The 27,626-nt window shown below is 41.0% G+C and overlaps 2 protein-coding genes across 3 annotated transcripts; both read right to left on the bottom strand.

Moving 5' to 3' along the window:
- Positions 1-1,066: 1,066 nt before the first annotated feature.
- LOC112968357 (myosin regulatory light chain 2, smooth muscle minor isoform-like) lies at positions 1,067-5,615 on the bottom strand. The gene is made up of 3 exons (XM_026070563.1): positions 5,435-5,615; positions 5,122-5,283; positions 1,067-1,296 (listed from the first exon to the last, which is right to left on the bottom strand). The coding sequence occupies exons 1-3, from the start codon at positions 5,613-5,615 to the stop codon at positions 1,127-1,129; spliced, it is 513 nt and encodes a 170-aa protein (XP_025926348.1). The 3' UTR covers positions 1,067-1,126.
- Positions 5,616-18,751: 13,136 nt separating this feature from the next.
- On the bottom strand, positions 18,752-25,822 carry LOC112968356 (myosin regulatory light chain 2, smooth muscle minor isoform). Of its 2 annotated transcripts, none has more exons than XM_026070562.1 (4): positions 25,662-25,822; positions 20,781-20,978; positions 20,367-20,528; positions 18,752-19,257 (listed from the first exon to the last, which is right to left on the bottom strand). In XM_026070562.1, the coding sequence occupies exons 2-4, from the start codon at positions 20,962-20,964 to the stop codon at positions 19,085-19,087; spliced, it is 519 nt and encodes a 172-aa protein (XP_025926347.1). In that variant the 5' UTR covers positions 20,965-20,978; positions 25,662-25,822; the 3' UTR covers positions 18,752-19,084. The 2 variants fall into 2 exon arrangements, with proteins under 2 accessions (XP_025926347.1, XP_025926346.1); XM_026070561.1 differs by having other exon boundaries at positions 25,609-25,681.
- Positions 25,823-27,626: the final 1,804 nt, after the last annotated feature.

Genomic DNA, 27,626 nt, shown 5'->3' with positions numbered 1-27,626 from the left:
AAAGAACCATAAGTATTCAGATTATGGCAAAGTTGCTTCAGAGTATTGTATCAAATATCAATCTGCTATGCATTCAATACCACAAGAACTACAGGATATAATTATGAGAAACAGGACTAAAAATGAATGCCTCATTCTCACACACACAAAACACCATTGTGGGCAGAAGTTCTTAAAATATATTGTATATTGTTTCATTTGGAAAGCAAGAATAATGGATTTTCAGATAGAAAAGGGCATAGAGGCAGCATACCCTCCTTCCTCCTCAAGCCCCATTCTCACTTCATTTTGAGAAAAGATAGGAAGAGGAAAGAAAAAATGGCTGCAAAGAAATAGAATGAATTCTATACTGTCAGTGCTGCAGATCTGGAAAAAGGTATCACTCACACTCTGCTCATACACAGTATCTTTTTTAAGGAAACACTAGGATTTTCCCTATAAGTTTTTAAAAAGCAGTATCAATATTATACTCAGTGTCAAGAAACGCAGGAGTTAAGATGGTAAAATACCACCTCAATTACATCTATAGGATTTTTAAATTTTAAATGTGCACGTCTAGGACAAAAATCATTAACTTACAACATACTAAGATTTGAAGCTTAGAAATTTTTCATTGTTTTATATACTATCACAATAGTAAGTGAAGTACACAATCACTGCAATACAGTATGCTTAAATGACTTATGCTTCATTTTCTAACACAAGAATAGGTAACATCATGACTGTATCCACTTGCAAAAGTGTGTACAGATATGATTAGATAAACAGTCCACTTCTAGCAAGAAAAGGTTTAATGATATACTTAATATAACTGTTTTATTTAAAAAATTACCATAAAAATGTAAAAATCTAGCTGAGTAACACTGACATTTTTACCTGGGTCTCTACATTCATTGATATTTGTCCCGAAACCTCTACCACTGTAAGCCGTCCCCTCTCCCTGCCCATTTACAGTCTTAATACAGAGGTGCAGGTATGCCTGAGCAGCCCCAGAGTCCATAGAAGCAAAAGCTGAAATGCTAAAAATGCATGCAAAAGGCTCTAACAGGAAAAAAAGAAAAAACAAACCCTGAGAAATAAAGTGAATGGAAACGGAAAAGCTATCTGTAAGCATCCAGAGATTTGCTCAGTCATCCTTGTCTTTTGCTCCATGTTTAAGGATGCGTGTGAAGTCAATGTAGTTGAAATTCCCCTTTTTGTCAATTGGTGCCTCTCTGTACAGCTCATCTACCTCTTCATCTGTAAACCTGTCTCCCATAGTTGTCAGCAGCTCTCTCAGGTAGTCTTGAATAAACCCTAGAATGCAATTTAGGGAGAGAATCATAAAAGGGAAGAAGTCATTTCTTAGCAAGTCTTCAAAAGCAACTGGATGAACAGTAAGACAGTAACAACAGACATGAAGTTAACTAATACAGCATGTAATATATGCAGAGCATTTGCACCAAGAGACTGAAATAAYTCCTCAACTGAATTCTAAAGAAATTCCTTTAATTCAAAGGGGAGGGTGAAAGTTTGATGCATTTTATACAGTTTCTTGAAAAGAAAGCCTGATCTGCTGTGACCTAGTAATACCTATTTCCATATATTGATCTTAAACAACTCCAAGTGGAAAAACAAGTTCCTGAGGCAGGAATACAGTCACTGCTAATCTTCATTATACAAGATGTTCTCTTAATTGAATTATGTTTTCTTAATTTGTGCATTCTCTATAAACTAGTTTCCACTAGGAACTAAATAACCAGTGGCTGGCTTTTCACTGCTGCACAATACTGTTGTTGAAGGCAGTTTACATGGATACAGTGAATTGCTGGCAAGTGTACAGGGGAAGAGTTTGGAACAGAAAAGACTTTCAGACAGGATTGAGCAAGTTAACTCAGAAGGGAAAAAGAATATTTACTGTGGAGAGTTAGATATGCAGAAGCTAGTGAAAAAAGGTAGGATATATGAAGTTATTTATCTTACAAAACRTAAGCACAAAAATTTAGAGGAAATTAACAAAAATATAAAAATRAGCAATTAATGAGTTCAACACTGCAAAAGGAGTTCTGTTAATTCCATTTCAATAGATGACCAGAACCACCAGTTGCTAAGTAATTCCAGAAAAGTTTAGAGATTAAAAAAGGAATGTACAAAATAAATGGTAGATGTATGACTACAGAATGCAGAAACTGCTTAATGTTGAAATAAGAGGTACCATGCACTAAAAATGCACAATAATTGCCTCTTTTGAGAAGAAAGGTGGTTACTGAACTCTAGTTTGAGTAATACCAATAACAGAACTGAGGAGGTAAAAGCCTGCTCCAAAAAAGATATGTAAACTATGCAGGACAGCTGGAAATAATAAGTAGCTACACACAATAACTGATGTAGATTCAATTAGAATGTGATAAAAAAGTTCTGCTTTGAAAAGAGAGCTGAAAAACTTCAGCAGAGTTCATTAGAGAGAGAAAACCAAACAGAATCAGGAGACCAAAAGGCAGTCAATGAGCATGACAAATTATCATGGGGTTGGTCTATGCTGCGGTTAAGGAAAAAAACAAACGTTATGACATATGCTAATTAAAACAGCATCATCTTTCAGCGTAGACGAGCCCTTCATTAATGACTCCAAATGAAGAAGGCTAAAAGCTATGTTCTACTTTAAAAACGAGGAGAATATTCAGTTAGCCAGGCCCATCTTAATCAGGTCAAAATTTCCAGTTCTCTCTTTGTGGGTCAAGAAAGGAAAAGCACAGCTAAATAGATTAGGTTCTCCCCTTCTGCAGTGCTATAGAGATCAAACAGTGATGAGAGATGACATAAGGATTAGTATTCAAAGAATGCAAGGCTTTTGGTGCTGCAAGTTTAGCCTCAAGGATTTAATTGCTTTTGTCCAAATAGACAGGTATATAAACTCTAAACTAGGTTGCCAGACTAGGAATACACTAAAAGCTTTATCAGTACAGAATTAAAAACCAAATACTACTCCCACCCTTCCTCAAATTAACTCACACACAACTTCTATATAGACAGAGAGTAACAAACTAATGAAGCAAAATTTAAGATTTAGTCTTTGGCAGACAGCACAAAACAGATGACAATGGGGGGAGGAGTGATCAAAGAGCATAGACAAAAGATACCAAATGCAGACAGATATAAGCTTTTATACTAATTTCATAGTGCTACTGATTTACGTGACAGTAATGCTGAAGTAACATACCCAACTAGACTGGCAATATAGGGAATGGAAGTCAAAAACCAACAAGTACAATTGCTTTATGCTCACAAAGAGGATCTGATTTGCATTATTCCCCTTCAAAAGAACTACACTGATGTAGAGCTACAAATCAAGCCCACAACACACACACACATGGAGATTATTAAGTGGGCAAAAAAAAAAAAAGGTTTGACATAGCTAGAAATGCTTTTGTTCATTTTGAAAAGGAAAAACTGACCAAAAGTCAAGTCTGAGAATAAAATGAATAAATGGCAAAGACAACAGGGGTTCCACAAATACATTACACATTGTTATGAAGAATGCATTTTAGTTATTATGAATCAAAATCAAAAAAACTTAGCATAAATATCTAACTTGTTTCCTGATTAAAATTAGAGGATGGCATAAGACACAGAAGAGGCCATGGAACCATTATGCTAAAATCATACTAGGACTAGACTAAACCATTTATCACAGAGAGTTTAAAAATAATCAAATCAATCTCATCAGTACAGAGGGGTTTGAACTAGTAACTTATTATTTAAATAGACATAGAAGGTTACTGTTCAAAAGAACTGGTAGCATGGTCATTTTCTTTATATCCTGATTCACAGGCTCTTGTTCTGGCGCACACAAAAAACCCTGTAGCACAGTGAGTCAGACTACCTGTGGAGAGAAAATAATTAACCTGCTAACAAAACTTCCTTCTCTAGGAGATGGTAAAGAGATTTCCCTCAAGAGGGAGGAAGTCAATTAACATTTGAAAAGGCCTTACCAACAGAAAGCCTGTTTACCTACACCCCAGCAGGAAGGGGATACTCTTTGAAAAGGCAAAAGGTGCTAAAAATACAGAGACTGAAAATAGCTATTTGAAATGGAATAATATCTTTTGAAAGGTTGAGAGCACATATCCACAGATTAGACTGAAATACTGTAGTAGACAACTGTGAGAAAAGATTATAGGTGCAATGACATCTGTAGTATAGAGGCTACATCATTTCTGCATGTGCTAATATAGCCTGGACCCTTGATAACTAGAGGCCTTGACATGTTCATAACATGGCAAAGCCTTGATATTCTGTAATTCCACAGAATGCCCTAAGGAATTCATCCCTTGTTGCTAAACACTTCTCCAGAATCTTAGCCTTCACTAATAAATAAATAAAAGCATAAACTCTAACGTCACAATTACAGATGCAACCTTTAAAATCTGATAAAGTAAAAACAAGCTTTGCATTTTCCTCTTTCTTTTTTTCCCTCACTGTGCTTGTCAGTCTAATTAGTCATTTCTGTCTTTTAGATCCACCCTGTTTATATCCTTAGATCATTAAGGCTACAGTCCTTCCTGTAACCCGAAAACAAACCGAACTGTGGGTGAGAGCATGGCACAAGGCATTTGTCATCAAAGCCAAAACATAAGCTAGCCAAGAAGAGGGTTTAGAAAAAATGAGTTTACGTAGTCTGGCCAGTCTGTCTTGGAATACTAAATACATCAAAGAATTCAGATACACATCAAATCCACTGCGAGGGGTGGGGGGAAACAAACTCAGTTGTATTGCAGATTTCATGTCTGTTACCTTTTAAAAGTCATAGAAAGTCATATATTACCAATTTGAATTCCTCATCTTCTTAGAGCAAATGCACCTTWTTTTGCACTTTGAGGAACAAGCACACTGCCTGCATGTAAGCACTCTTCTTCAAAGCCCACAGAAGAACATTAATGCCAGTACTCAAACTGAACAGCCAGACTGTTTTCACCCTCATTCAGTAGTCAGATTCTGATTACTCAGTAGAACATGACATCTAGAAGGATTACTGCATAATACCTCATTTATAAAGGTGAAAATACAAGCATACTATTTAGATATCCAAATAAACAACCTAAAAATGTTAAAGTCCTTAGTGGCTGAGTTTCACTCACATACCTGTTGCTTCCTCATCAAAGCAAGCAAAAGCATTTCTGATTACGTTTTCTGGGTCCATGCSATTTAACTTCTCTCCAAACATTGTGAAGAACATAGTGAAGTTTATGGCGCCTGGAGCCTCATTCATCATGGCATCTAGGTATTCATCTGTTGAATTCTTTCCTACAAATAAAATGATTCATATCTGTGCTTTAAAACTAAAAAAGTCACCTGAATAAGCAAACTGAGATATCTCTCATAAGCTATTCCAAACTTAGTTCAATCATAGTAGCACTAACTTGTTTGACAACTGTAAACAGAAAAGGGACATTACCAAGGGAGGCGAGCATATCGTGCAAGTCTTTGTCAATGAAGCCATCCCTGTTCTGATCAATCATGTTGAAAGCCTCTTTGAATTCTTGAATCTGTGACTGATCAAACGTTGCAAATACATTGGAAGTGGCACGCTGAGGGTTCTTTTTGGTGGTCTTCATCTTTGCTCTTTTGCTAGACATGTTGATTTTTGGATACCAGGAGAGAGGTAAATACAGTAAACAATAAAATCAGAGTTAAGACTTAAAGAAAAATTTTACTAAGGTTTACCATTGAAGTTCACAGATAGAAAACGCTTCTAATACTATTCCATTTCCTTTCATCAGAACTTTTTACCCTAATCAAGAAGAAAGGGAGAAAGAGAAGCAGAAAATAAAAACAAATAACAGCCAGACTCCTAATAAAATATAGTTACTAGAAGATATATACTAAATATAACTTTCAGCCTTAAAAGGAACAGCTTTGTCTGGGAACCCTTCTTCTCCATACATACATCTGCAATAAGGGAACTCCGAGTGGTCTTGAGTCTAAAGGAGCAAAGTGAGGATTTGAACGCTATTGTTAAGCCTGTGAAAGATATGGATATGAATATATGGATATACTACAACTGTGTGCAATATTAGGTAGTAGGGGAATGAGTAATGCAACTCAGTTCATGTGAACAAACTCCTAAGTACCTATACTTGAGACCTAAGAGCAGTAAGTGGTTATTTTTTTTATAATGATGGGTCTCTGTCTTCGCCGTTCTGCTTTATTAAAAAAAGAACTGTGCAAGCTGTATTTCTGCTGATACCTATAATTGCTGTCTCATCTCAATTTACATTTATCCATTTAATTTTACCACAAATACTTGAAAGCTGATTTCTGCTGCCTACTCATTTAAGCAAAAGGGCAAAGCAGCCTCCTCACAGTGCTTTTACTTGTCTCCCTAGRACAAGTGCTCAAAACAGGTATCTTCACCTGTAGCACTCAGGCAGCCAGAGCCTGGGTCTGAACAGCAAACTGCAATGTCCCTCTTCAGTCATTTCATCATCCCCACTATCACTTAATTCACCTGTTACTAAGACTGCTRAGGTTCCCACTACAGTGCTGTGGAGCAAGCTGAGAAGCTTCAAGATTTTATGAAGTGAACTGCTAGAGCATGCATGTGTCCTTTAGACTATATGGGAGGGACGGAGGAGGACTGCAGGAAGGCACTGCACACTCAGCCCTTAAGCCCAAGGTTTTACCACAAAAGGTTGTCAGCTTAAGAGAAAGCAACTTATGCCTCATAAAGCCAACAAATAGCTTGATAGCTACACTCTGGCCTGGGCCTATACATGTGGAGAGAATAAAGCTTAGAGATAACATTCAGCTGTCCAGCGAGGACAAGACACGTGAAATCGCACTGAGGACAATTTTTTTTTCCCCCCTCAGAGGAAGACAGACCACATACTTGGCGTGTTTAAAAGCTGATTCCCTCTAGAGCGAACATCACCTGCCCTAGACTGCAAGGGCACGTCTCCATCCTTGCGTGAGGAGTCCAGAAGCTCCTGCAGTCCCCAGCATTTCTCGGACACGCGGAGYCCCCACTTGTTCTTCGCTTGCCGAGTCCAACGCGAAACCATGCCAGCAGCTGCGGCTTCTCCGCCGGTTGGGGTTGAGACTCAAGCAGCCAGGGACGGTGGCGGCATGTCCTTTCTTTCCGGCCCCAACCGGCGGAAAGGAGGGCGGCATCGCCTCTCGCCGGCAGCAGCTGCCCCCGCCGCCAACGGTCACGGTCAACGGTCGTTGGTTCGAACGCCTTTTTCAACGGTCGCTCTCGGCTCTGCCCCCCCCGGCACGCACGCACCGAGGCTTCGGCACAGCCGCCCCCCGGCCCCCGCCGACCAAGCGCGCGTAGCACCGGCACTAAACAGCCCCCGCGGCCGGCGGCAGCACCTCGGGGGGGCTCTGCCGGCCCAGCCTCACCCCAGCGGCCGCCGCGGGGACCCGGCGCGACCCAGACTCAGCAGCAGCTCCCGCAGGCGCAACGCCTCCCACAGGAACCATCGCCCTCGCCGCCGGGGAGGGCGACGAGCAGCGCGCAAGGAGGAGGGAGCAGCGCGCAAGGAGGAGGGCGCAGCGCAGGCGAAGCGGCGCAGCGCAGGCGGCGGGGAAGACGAGGCGACGCGGGGCCGAGCCCTTCCCCCGACGACCGCAGCGCCGGGCTCCCCCGGCATAGCCGGCTCGGGCCGCCCCCGCAACCGCCCCTCTCTCCTGCGGGAGCGGCGCGTTGGTGCAGCCCGCGGAAGTCCCCGCACCCTCTCRGCGGGTGGCGGGCGAGGGGTGTCCCCCCGCGCAGAGACCCGCGTGGGCAGCCGCGGCCGCGGCGTCGTCATGGGCCGCGGCGCCGCCCCGCGCCCGCAGGCGGCGCCCTGCCCGCGCCGCCGCCGCCGGTGCTTGCTCCGGCGTGGCGCATCGGCGGCGGTGAGAGCATGTGGCCCGGTGGGCGCTGCCGCTCAGCCCCCTAACGGCCGCCTCGGACCGGACCGGACCGGACCGGACCGGACCGGATCATCGCCTCCCCCCCCACCCGGCCGCCGCTGCTGCCGGACCTCCGTGCTCCGCGGGGCGGCGGCGGCCGCCGCGGGAGGCGGTGCTCTGCCCCAGCGCTTTGATTTTGAGAGGCAGAAGAGGTCGTTTGGGAGGGTTTCTTCGCCTCAGCCGGCTCTTCTGCCTGTTCGCGTTTCTGTGTTGAAGATGGAGCCTCGGTCGGTGTGCTCTGAAGCCTCTGCCAGTGTCCGTGAAGTTAGCAGGCTTGTAAGGTCGTAGGAATGAGGTAAACGACGCTAAATCATATGGCAACATACGGCCTGAATAAAAAAAAAAAAAGTAAGTTTTTTTTTTTTCCTTACGTTCAGCCTTCCTCATGTTTCACTTCAGGGCTCGGAGAAATTCTGGTTTGTGTCTTCAGGTCTCGTGAATGAGTGCTCCTGCATCAACAAGTGTTAACGCTTGTAATAGTCATAGAGTATCGGGCTCCTTGAAGGCTTTACTTTTGCTTATATTTCCTTCATAAATGCAATGAAGAGGACAGCACTCATTTTTTGCTTTCTTCATTTGCCAATGTAGGCTCTCAAAGAAGTGAAATACTAGTTCTTTTTGCTGCTACCGCGAGGATGGGGACTGAAATGACTTCATAAGAAATCGCTTGTTAGCCTGTGACCCAAATGCTTCTGCATTTTTGAATTTTTTCTAAATGTAATGGTTATTCGTATTTTGCTTATTTAAGTTCCATAAAGTAGTTGGGCTTCAGGTAGCTGTTACTTAGTACACAAAAGATTCTGAAATACTGTCAGATGGGAAAGCTGCACTGTTAGTTCATCATTCTTTTAAATCTATTCCTGCATTTTATCAGTTTCATTGGTATACAATCATCGGTATGCATCGGTATCTTGGTAGATGATAACTAAGAAAAGGAAAAAAATAGATGAACAGACTTGCTGAAATAGCCAATTATACTTACAGAAGTAAATGGATTAAGTTTAGGCACTCTATGTGCTGCAGTTAATTTATGCCCTAAAAGCTGCTGTCCCAAATTAGAAGGTAGACACTTTAATTGCTAAAAAAGCCAACTTTTCCCCTCCACCTCTCAAAAAATAGAAGAGTTACTTCATGAGGGCTGAGAATTTGGCCTAATTAGCTTCTAAGGATACTTGAAGAATTTTAACATCACTTTTCTAAAATTTTCATGAAAATGCGGTGGAGAAAAACTTAAAGTTTGATGGATCAAGAGCATAGTCATGGAAAGAGTGTTGGGGAAAAATCCTCTGTACTTACTAGATATGGCACATAATTTCAGGATAATTATATGCGAAGTGTGAGTGGCAGAAAAAGCATTAGAAAAGCCAAGATAGTAATAGAGTTACTCAAGTACTCAGTGATAAAGTTGAACAACTGAATTGTGTGTTGAAGTTTAATTATGAAAATAGTTATTTGATTTCTTAAATTAAAAGCCTTTCATCTGTTACTTTACATGGAACCAGTGCTGCAAATACAGTACTGCATTATAGTGTACTGTTTTCAGTCTGTTAAAAGATGTTATATGAAACACATGTCAACATGTCTGTTGTTCCCAGTGTGTAACTTCTGTGGATGTGAGAATAGGTACAGTAATATTACTTGCCCCATATGACATCAGTTCCTAGTAATGAAATAGCCTGTCTGTCTGTCTGTCTATCTTTCTTACTCTCAAAGCTTTTTTTCCCCCTCTGATTTGTCATATCATAATGAAAGGAAAAGCAGCTGTTAAATGCAGACCATTTTCTGTGTGATGTAAATGTGTGTAACACTGTTAAGGGCTTTTAAAAATGGCTTAGTTTTACTTGATTTCAGTATTTGTGATACAATTTAAGAAAGTTAAGGGACAAAATCAGATACGTTTTGCCTCATAATATTTGGAGAATATTTTTTACTCAATGACACATTTTTTTAATAAACATGACTTTTTTAAAGTTGTATTAGCTTGTGCTTCTGCCCTGAATTAAGAAGATCTGTTGTGATGCCTCTCACTTGAATAGCRCTCTGTTTGTGGTGTTTAAACCTCACTCTGGAGAGCTGTCAGACCTGTGAGCTGCCCACAGCTCTGAGCAATGCTTAGCTCACTGCAGCTGTGTATCCCTGGGGATATGCTCCCTGGAGGGGAGTGTGCGAGTGGCTGTAATCTCACTACCTGATGTCCTGCAGGCTGTTTCTGAGTGTACGAGATATTAAGCTACTGGCCATTTCTTCAGTACACAGGCTCCTTTGTGCCCTGATTGTGCTCTCTGGCTGTGCAGAGATCTGTGCTCGCATTTTACTATCTGATGAGACRGCAGACCTGGTCTTGAGGATGGCCTTTGGGTCTCCTAAGGAAACTGTGTTCTAGGAAGCACAAGGTTGAAATAGGTAGCTCTGGTGCTGAGTGGTTTATCCAGCATTTTGCCACCATATGGTGCAAAGCAGCCCAGAGTCTTCTCGTCCTGACCCTAGGAGTAGGAATGAAGCATTTCAGCAGCTGCTCTGCAGAGTGAGTTTGTCATTCCCAGCTTCCTATGGGCAGACCAGGCGCTGGGAAGGGCATTTGAGTCCARTGAGTTCTCAGGCTGTGGACTGAACGGATACTAATTTAGCTCTTAGTACTGCACCAAGAATTAGTGCCATCTAGTGAGGAGCTTTGTTTTTATACAGCATTTGTTTTGCGGGCTGGAGAAGAATGATTGCACTACTGCATCAAGGAATGTGTGCCAAAAGGTTGTTTATTTCTCAGCACCATACAATTTCATGTGTAAGACATACAGATCAGGAATTAATTTAACCATTCTGAAAACATGACCAGATTTTTTTAGTGCTAAACTCTTATTTAACTTCTTCAGTTTTCTTCTTTCTGCTTCCTTTTTCTTCCATTACTCCTACCTTCTTTCTTGAGTCATTCTTTTTAAGCAGTATGTATACAATTTTCCCATCCTGTCCATCTAAAATATTCAGTTACTTTGGTGCTGTTGAAATGTTTTTCTAGATCTGTTTGGTTTTTTTGGATGGTCCAGAAGCCTTCCAAATTATCTATTTCATATGTAAACTCTACAGCTGCTATTGACACTAAGCAATTTACAGTAAATCTTTTTCCTGCTTTCATTTAATTCTCTCAGTTTCTTGTTCTCCAACTGTACTAAGTTATATAAGTATTTGTGATAAGCTTGGTTGCTTAATGAAGTAGGATCAGTCTGTGTTATTTGATGCTTCTTTGTAAACCTAGTGAACATTACAGGAACAGCTGTACTGGTTCACACTAAAAGTCTGTCTAGTCCAGTGTTGCCCAACTGTAAAGGAGCTGCCTGGTCTGGTTGTGGAAAGCAGGGTGCAAAGTCTCAGCCATCCTTTGCTGAGCTGCTGTTCCCATGGACTGTGTGTGCACTGTCTGCTCCATAAAGGCAATTGTGCTCAACAAGTGGGAGCCAGGGAATGGGTTTGCTTGTTTGCAGTGATGGTGTACCTCTTGCTCACAGGATCATCCCCAGCAACTGCATTTGGCCATGTACAACTATGAGGAGCACAGCAAGCCAGTCATGATTGCTCAGGGTGGAGTTTTGTTCAACATTCGGGTCATTAGGCCTACCTAAGAAGGGGAGAATCATTTACCATGAGGTTAAATGAGRTTGTCCAAGTCTCAACCTGATTCTTCTGCAAGTCAAAAGTGGCCGGTAAAGTGGGGATGGGGAATCCCAGCAACTGTGTTCTCTCCTTACTCCTTCTTGTATCTCTAGGTGGAGCACCGCTGGCTCCTCCGATGCTTTCAAGAAACAATAGATGCGGTCAGGTCTCCCCTGCCAGTTCCCTGTAGGGTCTTTTGTTTGAGTTTGGGGGTTTTTTTGTTTTACCTTCCAACCTTTCCTCCATGCCTTTCTTCTTCTTTTTTGCTGAAACTTGGAATCATTTCTCTATGCTTCCTTTCCTTTTTTTGAAGGGGAGGGAGCACTTGGTGCTTTTAGCCTGGGTATCAGCCCATCCCTAAGGGAGCCCAACAGCAGTGGCCATATGCAGGTACTTGGGAAAAAACAAGAATTGTGGAAGCATATGATATCCTCCCTGAATCCTCTGCCAACCTCTTCTATAGCTCTCAGGGGGCAGGGGGAAAACCACCCTGAACCTCATGTGGTATTCAGTATCATTGAGCTGGCCTAGTGTGTAATCCTTGAATTGATGCAAATTTAGCATCCGCAATATCCTTTGTGAGGGGGCTATTTACTACACAAGGAACCTTCCTTTTGCTTATTTTAAACCTACCTATTCCTAGTTTTAATTGATGCTCCAGCCTTTGTACTGGAAGAAATGATAAGGCTACATTGTGTGCCCGCCTCATTAGTGTTACATTTGGTTCTAGAGAGCTCTTGCATATCCCCTCAGCCCCAGCAAACTAAGAGTCCTGCTTATATAATTGTTCTTCTACCTTCGGCCATCATAGATTTAAGACCAAGGGTATGTATGCATAGGAAACAAACAAAAAAAACTTTTTTAAAAAAAAAAGAAGACTAGAAGAGAAAGCATATTTTTAATTTTCACATTGAAATAAGAACTTAAAAAGTGTGAAACTTCAATAGCATGGAAGGTTTTACTGGTTAAGAGATTTTTCTGAGTGTATTAGCACTTGTTCAACAAAAATAGCAAATGCTAATTAAAGAGGTTTAGTATTGAGAGCACAATGAAAATTAAGTATATGCAGATTTCAATCAAAATATTAAGGCAGCAACTAGGTCACAGTAGTCATTTAACAAAAGCATTTTGACTGTTAATCTCTTCACCTAGTTTTGGGGATCAACCTTCTGCCTTTTCCATCCCCTCCCTGATTTCCACCTGGCATCTTTTGTCTCTGTCAAGCTGTTGAAAATGCACTGCTGTCTCAGTCAGAGCTACTGTAGCTCATTTTGTGATACTGAGAGTGTCCCAGAATTGTTCTGGAGTTTCTCCAATAATAATTCCAGTGCTGTGATCCAAAGGGAAAACATTTGAAAAGCTGCAGGTGAAAGTAGGGATTCTAAATGCATATCTTCTCTTGGGTATCTCAGAGGGCCTCAGAGCAAGACTTTTATCCAGCTTCTGGATATCCCATCTTTTCATTCAAAGACCTCATGAATAAAAATGGCAACTTACTGCTTTCCCATCTGACCCTTGCCTCAATGCTGATGCTGAGGCATGAAAAATAAAGGCTCCTGGAGAATGTACTGGGGTCTATGGAAAAAAGGAAACATTCTGTCTCCATGTTATAAATGAGAAGTAGCTCTGGTCTTGACTTTCTGGTAGCTCCCAGTGTGTGTGGCTGAGGAAAAGGTGAGAACGTAAGCTCTTTGAAGCATCTTATGACAATGATATGCCAGTGCCAGAGCAACGGACAGAGTCTAGAGAAATGTAATGGAACATAAATAAAATAAAGAAAGCCAGTTTCTGTGAAGTGCTATATAAGAGGAGAAAATGAAAAACCCCAATATGATTGTTTTAATCTGCAGTGTGATCATTTTATGAATGGGGACTGAAATGTCGTTGATGAAGTATTGAGGGACTGGACTCAGCAGACAAGGTGCTCTTTTCCAGTCTTGCATTCCTGAATCCAGAATAACTTATTTATAAGCAACACAAATGTTTTTAAAAAAGTTGAAATGTACTTCTTGGGTTGTTGATTTCTGCTAGGTTTTTGTCCCTTCTTACCTGCTGTCTGTGTTAAAGAACTCACTGTACTGCTGCTTGTGCTGTATATCTGTCTGTTTTCTGTCCCAGCTGTTAAGCTGCAATAATCTTAGTCAAATCTTTGTGGGGTTTTTCCCCTTTTTTGCACTAGTTTATACAGAAGTACTGCCAAACACTATGATTTCACAATGTTTATATATAAAGTGCAAAAATAAACAAGTGTTGATAAGGTATTCTTTGTAAGAAGAAACTGAAGCCTCCAGTCTAGCAAACACACATGTAATTAATTCTGCTAAACTTAAGCAGACTRCAAGTTAAATTGGAGTTTGTGTCTTTTTGATGTGTATGTACAAATAAGGAAGAAAACAATGATGTGCTCAATGCCTGGCTGGAGGCCTGGAGTGGTATTTTAAAACATACCCAGAAAACAAGAAAGAACATATTTAGTCAGATGTTTGGCATAAAAAGTATGCTGTTGCCAGTTTTCTTATTAGCTCATGCCTATGAAAGTTTTGTTGGCTAATGGAATAATTTCAAAATCAATGTGCCTCTTGTGGGGTAATAGCATGCTGACGGTATAAAACCCATCGCTTTGGAGATGATGATTAGCTCACAACTTAGGCAGAGAAGGATTCTGGCCATAATAAAGGAAATTATATAGGAAAAAAATAGTGTCTGTTAGATACAATGCTAAGTCAAGGCTTGAGTTACCTGTCTCTGATGTCAGCTCCTGTCAGTGCTAATTAAAGCAGCTATATTTTAACAAATATTAAGACAGGGCTCACAGTCCTCGTACCAGCTCATTTGAATATGTTGCAGAAGGCCACTGTTTCACACTAATTTGTAGCCTTTTAACTCACAAAGAGATAATATCTGTAATGTTCATAAGCAAAAAAACAAAAAAACACATGTAGTTGTAGTATTTGTAACTGACTTTCAGGCTTCATCAGAGAACAAGGCTGGTTTACTAAGGACATGAATCGCCATTGCATGGTGAAGGAGTCTGCCTGTAATAAGTTGTTAGCGTTTTGCATGAGGCATTTTGATATCCTGTTCTCTTCTTAATTATATGCTTCCAAGAATATGTAAAAATACCTTTACCTAGATTTACTACATTCATAGAAACTACATGACCCCTTAAACCCTGTGATGCAAAGTCTATTATGTTCTGAAAAATATTTCCTGGCAATATTTATTTCTGCATTGTTGAAGTTTGCAACACAAGTATTTTTTTTAAAGGTCTAGTGCAGGGATTACCAAAGACTGTGCTGCCACAGCAGCCTATGATGTGCTCTGTCTGCCCTTGGCAACTGAGCTTTCTCCTACCAGACATGAGTGGTCCCAGGGAACAGAGAATGATGCGTACAGGCCCACAGACTACAAGGAGAAATGGGAAGATCTGCCATGTACTGCCTAATTTAATCTTAGGACACTTTTTTTTTTTTCTTAAAATGAATATATCAAAAGTTTAGAAAACAGTGATCTAGAGTTGCTGCTCAGAGCATAACAAATATATGCGGTGTGGAATTTTTTTCCAGTATTGCTTTTCAGCACTTCATGATAACTTATTTGGAAGCTGCATTTTAAGGAGCATTTACTGATTTCCCTTTTCTTTTACATTATTCCTGGCTTCTGTAATACTGTTCCTGTGCTCATACTGATTGTCACTGTCATCCTGAATCACTTTTTTGAAGGAGGACATTAAAAATGACAGCAGAGTTTGAAAAATTAAGTTAGCAAAGCAAAATAGGATCATGGGTGCATATGCAATACCAATTGCAGATTAACTACTACTGTCTAAAATGTTCCTGACTCTACTTGGGTTGTTACTTGCCTGTTACTTGGGTTTATATTGTCTGAATGCCTTCAATAGGATAAAAGAGCTATTCATCGCCATTTGAAACTCCACAGGAATGTATCAAATAATACATTACTAATGTTCCTGACAACAAAAGGCTATGGACATGAGAAACGTTATGAAAAGACTTCAAATACCTGCCAGCTTTCAAGACAAACACATTGGGCAGAATACAGAGGCATACTGTTACTGATGTCCTGTTGCAGGATGGGGCCTATGTGTTATGCTTTATTTCTTAACATATGATATTGACTCTAAAAACAAGGATGCAATCTAAACATAGTTCTTAGATCAGTACTGAAACARATCCTTACTTCACTGTGTGTTTACACCACCTCTGTGACATCAGTAAGTTGCTAAGCAAGTAATATTAAGCTGACCTAATATTGTGAAATGCTTCAGTTATCTGATCACTGTATGCTGTTTTATTTGCTTAAATGTAAAGAGCAGAAACAGGTGTATCCTGAGTAGTCAAAATGCTGCATATTACAAGCATATCCAGCAACAGTTGGGGGGAAGAAAACAAAACAAAACACCAAGCAAGCATGTGCTGGCAGCACTTCATACAAACAGAATCCTTTGTGAGTTTTCCTCATAAAGCTGCAATACCTCTTTGGCTTCAGTTTGACCTTCACAGATATAGTCTCAGACCAGGGTAAATGGGTCATGTAAAATAAATTGCTATTTTTCAATAGGGCTACACAGGGCATTATGTATCACTGTAGATTTAAGACTATTTAATAAAATGTGTGCATCAGCCTATGAAAGTAGTTTTTCATCATAAGCTTAGGCTGGCATAGAATTTGGAGACTATTATACATGAACCCTGAGGGAGAGAAGATTAGGTTCCAATATTTTGACTGCAGAATGCTAAGCCTAAGTCATCAGAATCTCAAACTGTTTCAATGACCACAGTTATTTTTATTTTTGGAAGTGGATTATTGATGACACATCCCTACTGCTCTAGGCACGCAACCTCAGCTGTTGGCACATTCCTAGCTGCCTAGCTACAAAATGCATCTGATGCTCTTATTTGGTCTCTTGGCTGTGTTGGTTCATAGCCTTGCAGCAGTTAAGGATTTTGTGCTCACTTTTGCCAGTTGACTGGTCTCCTACCTTACAGTATGGCTACTTGGGAAACCTGAACTTGGAAGGTCAGTATTAGTTGTACTTGAACATCTCACTCAGCAACATACCTCTTCCTGAGAAAGTATCTTTACAACTAACAATCCCCTGTCCCCACCTCCTCATCAGAAAAAGCAGCCAGGAGTAACGCCTGCACAGTGTGACAAGGAACAAAGCAGCAGCATCCCACATTGCAGCTGGCTATTGAAAAGCACAGCAGCAAGGAAAACTTTGAAGTGGACAGTATCTCAAGGAGGATACCAGATTCTATTTTAAATAACTCAAGTAATCATCAAACATATTTAAAAAAAAATCACTACTTTTCAGCACAAAAAATTCCAGATTGTTTTTGTCTGCTTCTGATTGATTGCTCAGTATAATTACTAGCACCTAAAGTTGACCGATAGGATCATGAAAAGTGTTCTCAACAGAACAGAAAACTAACCTGCTGAATCCTACACCATTTACATATTAAAAGAAGAAAAAAAGAGATAGTATTCTAACATCCATCCTTAATGCAGGCTGCTTACATATACACAGACATATTGAATTGCACAGATGTGACAAGATTAGTCCACAGAAGCGACAGGGTAACTGTTCTTCAGTTTAATGTTACATAGCAACATTTAAGCAATACAATTTTTTTCCTAGATCAACATTTTTTTCTTTTTTTAAAGAAGCCAGATTACTAATATCAAAGCTTTCACCTACAATGCCTTTGTCACAAAGAAAACAAAAAAAGCACTATTGCTAGAACCTTGCAGACATTCCAAGGAGGTACACCATAGCAATGGTATGAGCACAGAGATTGTTTAAAAACAATCCTTTGAAAAAAGGAGCAGATGTGGCAGTCAGGCATTATAGTGAATATAAACAGTCCAGGGAGGAGGAAAAAAATTTGAGGGAAAGTGCCAGTTAGTGGATAAAACAAACAGTTGGAAAAAGAATGGGAGAAAACGTATTTTAATTGAATCTAGAAGTGGAAAAAAACACCCAGGAAAGCAGGGGGGAAAACAAACTAAGCCTACTCAATATATTTTTTGTAAAATTAACTTTTTTGCAAAGCTAAAGCAAGATTACCTTCAAGAATGGCCATTCTGTGAACACAAGATTAAGAAACCAAAGCCTTCAGTGATATTAAATAACAAATCAGACAACCACTACTGCCTGTATTTGCATCCAGGGGCATTTCATGCTGTCCTAACCTTTAAATCCTTCAGTGAAAGTAAAATTCCTATTCCTTTTGGCCTTTAAGTCATAGGAAGTGGGGTTCCTGCTTAAGAGATCATTGCTTATGTATTTAACAATTAAATTCTCCTTATGTTTTTAGCCTGTAGTAGCCAAAAGAATGAGACATATACAAAGACAAGGTCATTTTGAGACCAAGAGAATTAACTTTCTCTTTTTAGTTTTCAGGACAATAGTATCTGTACAGCTGTTTTTGTAGGAATGAATCTTCTTTGCTTAGTAGCCCTTTTATTAATAAAGTATTGCACATTTTCCTCAGCTACATGTTAAGAAGTGAGGGGGACTACCTCATACAGTGTTTTGCCATGTTAATTCTCAGAACTACTTTGCCCCTGTTCTCACAAATGCATTAGCTGCAGAACAATGAAGCTTTATGTAGGTTTGCTGACCAAGTATTGCTGTTAATTAGTGCCAGCACAGACACTTTACTCAGGAGAAAAATTCCTTTACATAAGCTTTCTTCAATGGAGGGGGAGGCAATTCCCCCATATCATCAGCTTAAAAACTTTTCAAACAGCAATATAAACTTGGACATAAAAATGTCCCTAAACACCAGCAATCTTAAAAGAAAAAGCTAGGCAGCGTATCTACAAGTTTAATAACCATAAATGCACTTTGCTGGCCACTAGGCAATTGTGGCGATCTTCCCCAACCATTCCTTTGGCTAACTAGGTATGCTAATCAGATTCCACTTCAAAAACTGAGATAGATTTCTATAGCTGTGTTTTTAAAGACACCATCACTTATGGCTAGGAGCATTTAATAACTCTAACACTGAGCAAATCAGATAGTGAAAATGAGTTCCAGCTTGTTTTGCAATTGCAAATTGAATATGATTAACATACCTTCATTTGTAAATGCGTAATAGAAATTTATCTCCCCACAAAATAATTTGAGGTATTCACAAAATTTGAGGTATTTTATCTATATAGCAATCTTTATTTCAAAATGGCATTCATTACAAAAATGTAAAAATCCAGCTAAACCAGAAACATTGAAATTATTTTCCTGGGCTTTCACATTAAGACCTTTGTCCCCATATCCTTTTCCTCACAATATTTTCCCCATTTCCAGTCTGATTACACAGGTGCAAATGTGCCTAGATGGCCTGGAATAGATAAATACATTGAGAAAGGCAAAAGCTGTAAAGCTAAATGCATGCAACAAGTTCTACCAGGAAAAAACCCTCAGAAATAAACATAAGTGAAAAGTAGAGATATCTGCAGGTATCAGGAGTTTTGCTCAGTCATCCTTGTCTTTTGCTCCATGTTTAAGGATGCGTGTGAACTCAATGTAGTTGAAATTCCCCTTTTTGTCAATTGGTGCCTCTCTGTACAGCTCATCTACCTCTTCATCTGTAAACCTGTCTCCCATAGTTGTCAGCAGCTCTCTCAGGTAGTCTTCTTGAATAAACCCTAGAATGCAGTGTAGAGAGGACATAAAAAAGTTATAGGATGTAACAGCAAGATGTTTTTTTTTTTTTTTTAAATCACCTCAAAACAAAACCTACTAGCTTTGTTGCTGCATGAAAACAAAGCCATTAAAGCCTATTTAGGTAAATATTTATTCAGCAGAGATAAAATACACAAGGCTGTCAACATATATATTCAAGAAAGCAGTGATAATGTTCAGCTGTACTTAGTAAGAGTGGAATATAACCATAATTGCAAAATAATTACAAGCATTCAATCAAGTCGARTCTCATAACTAATTTGCATGGTCTCACTACTTCAAATAAAAGCCATTATGACCTGCATGTGTTATTTCGAAGAATTTACAAATCTGTCACAACATACAGATCAGACATTCCTCCCAACAGGAGGCCTATATTCCCAAATAGTACTGATAGCCTTTTAGCAACTGTGTATTCTACACAAAAGGAGTGCATTGACCCTTCCTAATGAAAAGCACTAAAAAAAAAAGGCTCAAACTTGACAGTGTTCGACATTGTACAGAAAATAAAGGGAGTATGAAATATTTCAAAGATTCAGAATTGATCTTTAAATCAGTGACAGAACTTGGATTTACCAGACTGGCTGCAAAGACTACATTTTTGGGATTAAGTAGTCTTCTATAACCCACAATTCCTTTCTTTCATCAGTAATCTAATTACCTGCCTTTTCTTATATTAATTTTCTTTTCCTTTCAAGGCAGCTTAATACAGACTCAGGTTGTTGGTAACAGAAGTTCTCCATAAAGGCCCCACAGCTTTGAAGACAATGGGTAGTCCCCTTATAAAAGTTGCTCCTATGCTGACTTTTAAGTTAAGAAAAATTTAAGACCATGGTTCCTGATCAACATGATTTTTTTCTTTCCTACTGCTTGAAAAACAGAATGGAAGTGCAAGAAGTCTTGGATTGCAGTGTTTAAAAAGGTAATTTTGGTTACTGAGTAAATATGACATAGCTTTTAGCTTGCAAAAATTAGAATTTTCAGAGTTAAATTCTGTATCACAACTTCTATGAATACAAGCATTTATTGTTACAAATAAAGCAAAACATGTACACTTATTTTATCCGCTTACCTGTTGCTTCTTCATCAAAGCAAGCAAAAGCATTTCTGATTACATCTTCTGGGTCTGTGCCATTTAACTTCTCTCCAAACATTGTGAGGAACATAGTGAAGTTTATGGGGCCTGGAGCCTCATTCATCATGGCATCTAGGTATTCATCTGTTGGATTCTTCCCTACAATGAATATACACATAGCTTAAAAAAATTCGAGATAAGATCAGATGGATGAAAAAAAGTAATTTATATAGGTAGCATCTTTCATAGACTTTTGTCAAGCTTTTTTCACAGCTGATGTAGAGTCATGGTAACAGTTCCCACAAGGACCAGCACAATAAGCTAGCAAATGTTTTGATTTAAATATGAGAGACTTGCTAGTTTGACAGATAAGTAGCAGAACCCCTGCCACCCCCCCCCCCAAAATATTACCAAGGGAGGCGAGCATATCATGCAAGTCTTCTTTGTCAATGAAGCCATCCCTGTTCTGATCAATCATGTTGAAAGCCTCTTTGAATTCTTGAATCTGCGACTGATCAAACATTGCAAATACATTGGAAGTGGCACGCTGAGGGCGCTTCTTGGTGGTCTTCGTCTTTGCCCTTTTGCTAGACATGTTGGCTGTTGGTTCTAGAGAGAGAAACAGGTCTAAGATTTAGCCTTATTAAATGAGATTACAATTCTTTAGGAGAGGAACAGATGAAGGTGTATCAAGTTTCAGATTATAAACAAAGACCCCAGAATACACACTTATTTTAAATCTTCTCTTGCATTTTCTTTGTCTTTTAGGATTCAGAGAAATATCATGGTAGGCCAATAGTGGGCTATATTAAAAAGCAAAATGAACCACAAAGTTTGAGAAGCAGCATACCCAGTGCTTCTGTTTCTGGTTCAGTAAGCTATTTGCATATCTCACAAATTAAGAAGAGGGTATATGTGGCAGGTTAGGAGGCACTGCTGACCTACCATGTAAAAGGTCCTGCTCACCTGGCATAGTAATTAGTGGTTAAGTAAATCAAGCAGTAAGTCACAGTAACATTTGGAGGGGAAGGGGAGGCATTTTCAACTCTGAATTACATTTTGTTAGAATAGCTGCTGTTAAAGGGACAGGATGTCTCAGGACACAGAATGACCCTGAAGAGAGCCTAATATTTTTGTGAAGGTTTCTGAGCAAGGAGGAAGGAAGAAAATTTAAAAAAGGGGGGACACTGACTTAGCTCAAAAACAAAACACTACAATGTTTTTCTGTTACACAATTAGACTGAACTATTACAGTATATTTGCATATGTAATCTCTTTTTTGATGAATTCATGCCATAATTTAACACAATCTTTATATTTTAGATTTTTTTTTACATCTGTGTTTTTACAGTACTTCTAAAAGCTTTCTGTATTACAGATACACTCATTTCATTGTTTCACTTGAGCTGTCAAATGAAGTAAACAAGTTCTAGTTTACATGTTATATCATTAATATAACAATCTGAATAGAAGTGAAGCTTTCAAGTTAACAGTTTCTGTTTAACTGGGAAGATTATCTATTGTTCAACTACTGTTGATAGTACAAATACAAAAATCTGACTCACTGAAATGCAAACATGGATCTCAATATTGCTACTGGACCAGAATAAAGTATCCCTTGTTTACCAGTGATTCTAAAAGCCTTCTTTATACCTCTAGGCCTTAATTTTATCCAAAAAAAAAAAAAAATCCATGCTACTATACTCCTCTCTTTAGTTTGCCCAAACCAAGTGTTACCAAAACCAGATTCCTTTCACCCTTGATTTTAGAGTAAGCAGCTGCGACATAAATTCATGTTTCAGGATACTTAAGTGTCACTTGTAGTGGCAAGAATATCAACATTTTGTAGATTACAGTATATTACCACTCTATCTATTACCACTCAATCTATATAACTTTTTCTGTTTAAATTATCTGGTCATAAATGCAATTCTAAATAGAGTCGCAGAACAATTCTAATCATTTCTCAGACAGTTTGCTTACAGTTGCTAGCTTTTCAGGAGTCCAACTGAAAAGAAAGACCAAAATCACTAACTTTGATTCATTCTTTAAAATGAATGAAAATAAAGCAGAGCAACTACCTTAAGCTATCAATCAATCCAATACACATGCAAAAAAGTTTTTTATTTATATATATATWTTTTTAATCAAAAGACATTTTACCTTGCTTTGTCTCAGATACAGAATGYGCTGTACCAAGCATCTGGATCATAAACGGATATTCCATAGCTGTGTCCTTCTCAGTATGTCTACAAACACTGTTACTGCTTTCCTCTACTAATTCTGCATTTAAATCTTACATTCATGTACAATGTTCTTCTGACGTATAAAACAATTATGCCCTGAACTAAAAATAGTCTATGAAATGCAACTGTGCATCATTCAACAACATTGAAGTTCTCTTCATTACATTCACTAACCACAAGCTCTTTGCAATGTTTGGACTCCAACAACACTTCAGCAAATAAATATGAACTCCTGACAGCTAAATACACACTGAGACAGCTCATAATAAATATGAATTCCTGACATCTAGATATGCGTGAAGACAGCTGATAATAGAGTTAGTTAGCTTTCAAGCTGTAGTCAAGAGTTGTGCATAACTTCAGTCTTTTTCTTACCTCAGTAGAAACACTCACAAGTTACTGCTAAATTCTGAATCATTGATTAAAAGTTCCACGACCCAAAATAGTCAAGCATATTTGTTAACAATGGTTCCCTAAAATAATCCACAGTTTTCAGGATATTGACTATTCAAAGTAAATTGAAAAGTTTACTTTGTATGCAATATGAGGCAGTACTGCCAGCAAGCCCAGAGAGCTGCTACCTGCAATTTTCTCATGTACAATTCAATCCTAAGTGAGAGGAGGTAACAAAAGCTAGATGCTCTTGCTTATAGCTATGCATGGTGGAAAAGAACACTTTTTTTAAATTCTGTTCAGAAGATTTCTAGTATGAGATTCTGATATGGCAAACATGAAAAAGGCAAATTTAATGGTAGCAATATTTGTATTACTATTTTCCCAGTCTCTCATAAACAAGACTTTGGAGACAACTATACAGAGCACTGAAGGCATGACTCTTGCACTCAGAGGCCTATGAGTATCAGCCTGCTTATAGAAAAACATTAGATTTCACAAGATTATAGCATGTTTCAGCACAGTTTTGGTGCAGCTATGCCTGAAATATTACACACAGCACTGGGAACCTCTTTATAAGAAGAGGTTGACARACTGGAATATCTTCAGAAAAAAAACAAGGAAACCAATCCAGTGAGCCAAAGAGATTGATTTATGATGTAAAAGTTTCAAGGGTTTTTACTCAGTGTTATTTCTGTAGATACAACAGAGAAACACACAATGAGTGAGAACTAACCTCATCTGAGTCAAGCACAAGACTCACTAATTTTGACAAGAATAGGATTTCATCTGATAAATACACAGGGTCTTTTTTTTTTTTTAAAGTATACTTTTGGAGCTGAAATACGGTAACTTCAGGTTGAAAACAGGAGGAATTTCAGTTGATAAAAATGGAAGTATTTCACACTGGATAGTACAAATCATGACAGGCAGATTTAGTCTCTGCCTAATACTGTGATGCACTAAATGGTCTGGGCCTTGTTTTGGAAACTGTTCAAGAAACTTCTGGTGTAAGGATCTTGGCCCATGAGACTTACCTATATTTCTGACAACACAACCTTTATTTAGGTAATTATTTTTCCATATTAAAAAAAAATAGTAAATTGCAGGCACTGGACTAGAGAGGCAGTAATATCACTATGCCATTCTCTGCTGTTTGTCCTATCATTTGCTTAGTTAAGTACTAGCAATGAATATCAAACTGCAGAAGCACAGAAAGTCATCCTCACCTCTGGAAAAAAGATAAACCCCAGAAAGAGAAGAAACCTAGCAACCAACGAGTTTGAGCCAGGCAAAAGATGTGAAACATTACATCCTGTTAACAGTGGTGAAAGTTGAATCCATTCAGAGTGATCAGAAGTTATGCTTTAGAAAACAGCCTAGCTTCTGAACACAGGTTTTCTAATGATGTGAACGCCTATCACTCAAAATTTAAAAGCTAAAGACAAAACTCCTGAATATTTTAACACTGCCAATCATTTGGGAAACTTATTAAACTGTGATGATTGAAGGGGACTACTATATATAATTCAAAAGTCGAGCTCAAAGCTAAATCCAAAGTTCTATTAATGTAATTAGTTACAACCTTAGGTATAATCACCCATCACAGTCTGGGCGATATCAAAAAAGTGCTGAGAAGACCAGGGCACTCTCTAGTAATCTGTGACAAAGCTCATTAAAGAGCAGATTACATTTCAAAAACTATGTAGTCTCACCTAGCTTCAAAAGCCATCTTAATACATTCTTCAATAACAACTTTTTCTTAAATTCTTATATAGGTATCATCAAACCCTCTTTAAAATTCAGTTCTTGTGACTCAAGAAAGCCTCTGTTTACAAATTAGGGAATGAAAACCACTATGAATTAGCTGTAACAGTCTTGCAGTCRGGATTATTTCAAAACATAAATATACTTTCTTGCCTGCAGTTTCTTCTGCTAAACCACCTTTTTCGACTACACAAGCTCTCAAACTTGCCCTTCCTCACCTCTAACGACGACGAACAAAAGACTGAAAAGGGTTTAACGTAGCTAAAGCGCTGCTGACCGCTTCCGGCTATAGCATTTGGGCTAACAAGAGCTCGATAACCCGCACCAGCCGCGAGCAGCTCGCTGCCCCGAGGCCTCGCATCCCGCACGCTGCCCCAGGGCAGGCCAGCGGGGAGCGGAACCCCCCTTCCAAGGGCGAGGCCGCCGCCTCAGCGCCCTCCTGAGCCGCCAAACCGCCTGAACGCGCCGCCCCAGCTGCGAGCACGGACCCTTCCCTCAGCCCGCTCAGGCACCGCCCGCCCCCGCGGCGGCGGAGCGCTGCGGGCCGAGCGCCCGTCCACACTACCGGCCTCACGGGGGCCAACGCCGGCCGGGGCCGCGGGCGGCTCTTCTGCCGCCGCTTCCTGCCGGCGCCCCACCCCACCGCGGGGTCCCACCGCGGGGTCCCACCGCGGGCTGCCCCCCACCCCCAGCCGCCCGCCGCTGCGCAACACCGCCCGCCGGCCCCGCCGCAACAGCGGCCCCCGGCCGCGCCCCGGCCCAGGCCCCACCGCAACGGCGGCCCCTCCCGGCGCATCCCGCTGCCCCCGCGCCCCGGACGGCACAGGCCTCACCAGCGCCCCCCTCCTTCTCCGTCTCTCGCCCCCGGCGCGGGGTCCCGCCTCACCTGGCGGCCGCAGGAGAGAGTCGCGGTCCGAGCGCGGGGCAGGTAGCGGCGGCGGCTGCAACGGCGCTTCCGGAGAACGAGAGACCGGCAGCGGCCGCCGCCCAACCAGCGCGCAGGAAGGAAGGCGTGGGCGAAACCATCCGCGCCGAAAGGCGGGGGAGGAGGAGGAGCGGCGAGGCTCGTCGCCTTGGCGGCGATGCGGCACAAGCCGTGCTGGGGGGGGGGGGATACAGTAATTCCCTGAGTAACGCTCCCCCTCTTTCCCTCCCCCCCCTTAGGAAGGTCGAGTCAGAGCCCCGGGCTCGACCTCTGTTCCCCCCCCTTTCCCCCCCGGCTGAGCGGCGCCTTGGTGCAGCGCGGTGCCGCCACCGCATTCCAGGGCGCGAGGGGCGGAGGCAGCGCCTAGCGTTGCCCTTATAAGGCAACGGCGGGAGTTTCCTGTCYGTCGCGGCGCGGGGCAGAGCGGGGCGGAGCCCACGCCCGGGCGGCCCCAGGCACCTACGAGCAGCGCGGCACCGCCCTGCCCCCCGCGCGTCCCCGGCGCTGGGAGGCGGCGCTAGCGTCAGCGACCGGCGCGGGGCTGCTCCCGGGCCTGGGGGGCACCCTCCGCCCCCCCCCCCCAGCGGCTTTTCAACGGTCAAAGAACCTTCCCCCAACTGCTCTTCAACGGCCGCAGAACCTGGCCGCCTCCCCTCCCCCCGCGGTCGCTTCCCGCCGCGGCCCCCAACGGCCGCAGAGCGCCGCAGCGCCGGCGTTCGGCCCGTTGGAGGCCGCCGCCCGTCGCTGGGGGGAACCGCCGCGCCGTCCCCGGGGTTGTCCCAGCCCAGGCGCAGCGGTTTAATCATTTCCCCGACACGCATTCCGGGGGACGCGTTTCCTGCCTAGGCAAAAAGACTGTCTCGAAGAGCTCGCAGTAGCGCAGAAGACTGTTCCTGCTTTACACCGGTATAAAAAAAGTAAATGCTTGATCGAGGTTACACAAAAGCGTGGCAACACATTAATTTTACCTAGAAAATAAAAATACATAGGAAGCTTAAGGGCAATTCACAGCTGCTTCACATGCAAATAATGACATAGGTCTGTTTTACATTTTATCTAATCACAGTAAACCGACCACACCTGCCATTCCAGACGTCTCTGCAATGTCTCCTATGACCTATGCTGTAACAGAAGCAGATCTTTCTTTTCCATCTTCCCTTACGTCACATTTGTCACAGCATTATCTTTCCTAACTACCAGTATCTCATTTCCAAGTAATTTTTAAGAGTTGTCTCATGAGCATCGTAACTCAGCTATTCCCATTTTCTGACAGAAAAGCAATTACCTTCTCAGTTGTCTTTGAATATTCAGGATGGTGTTGTATTGTAGTAGAGCAGGTGAGCAATTTACCCTACAGTTAGTGGTAAAAAAATACATACTTTTTATTTAAGTACTGCCCTGCATTCTTGGGAAGTGCTGTGTTGTAATGGTTCATGGAGCTGATGCAAGTATTACCAATAAATGTTTATAACTGAAAGCAATGTTTGGAACATTGTTTTCAACATCTGTTAGTTACTTGTCTGTGTTGGGTTCAGAGACCATAAATAAGGCTGCATGTTTAGCCTCATTGCCTAAGAAAAAGAGTTTATGCCATTTTGTTGTCTGTATGTAATTCCATCTTCCAGTAATTTTTAAACCTATCAATCAGCCTATTTTCCCAAATTTAACAGAAGTCTAGACATCTCAGTTATACTAAAGTCTCGCACAGTCTGTGAATATTGATGTGACATGTAAATACTGATGTATCTTGAGAAGGAAGATACCCGTATTAGTGACTTTATTGAGGGAAAGACTTACACAACTTACTAAAAAAAGCAGCAGCCTGCTGGTCACACCTGTAGCTCTGAATCAGCACCAGTAGGTTTGGCTAATTGTGTGGCTTTACCAGGGTACAGGGAGGGGGCAGGGGAGCTCTTCTGGGCCTGG

This window comes from Apteryx rowi, unplaced genomic scaffold (genome assembly GCF_003343035.1).
Source record: "Apteryx rowi isolate R43461 unplaced genomic scaffold, aptRow1 scaffold_312, whole genome shotgun sequence".
NCBI classification, from domain to species: Eukaryota; Metazoa; Chordata; class Aves; order Apterygiformes; family Apterygidae; genus Apteryx; species Apteryx rowi.
The sequence above is the reverse complement of the archived record's forward strand: the minus strand, read 5'-3'. Positions and strand labels throughout refer to the sequence as shown.

Excerpts from the sequence above, each read along its gene's own strand:
- LOC112968356 (XM_026070562.1), bottom strand. The coding sequence starts at position 20,964 with ATGTCTAGCAAAAGGGCAAAGACGAAGACCACCAAGAAGCGCCCTCAG. Across the intron at positions 20,529-20,780 it reads TGATATGCTCGCCTCCCTTG|GGAAGAATCCAACAGATGAA; the intron begins GTAATATTTTGG and ends TATTCATTGTAG. Across the intron at positions 19,258-20,366 it reads CTTTGATGAAGAAGCAACAG|GGTTTATTCAAGAAGACTAC; the intron begins GTAAGCGGATAA and ends ACTGCATTCTAG.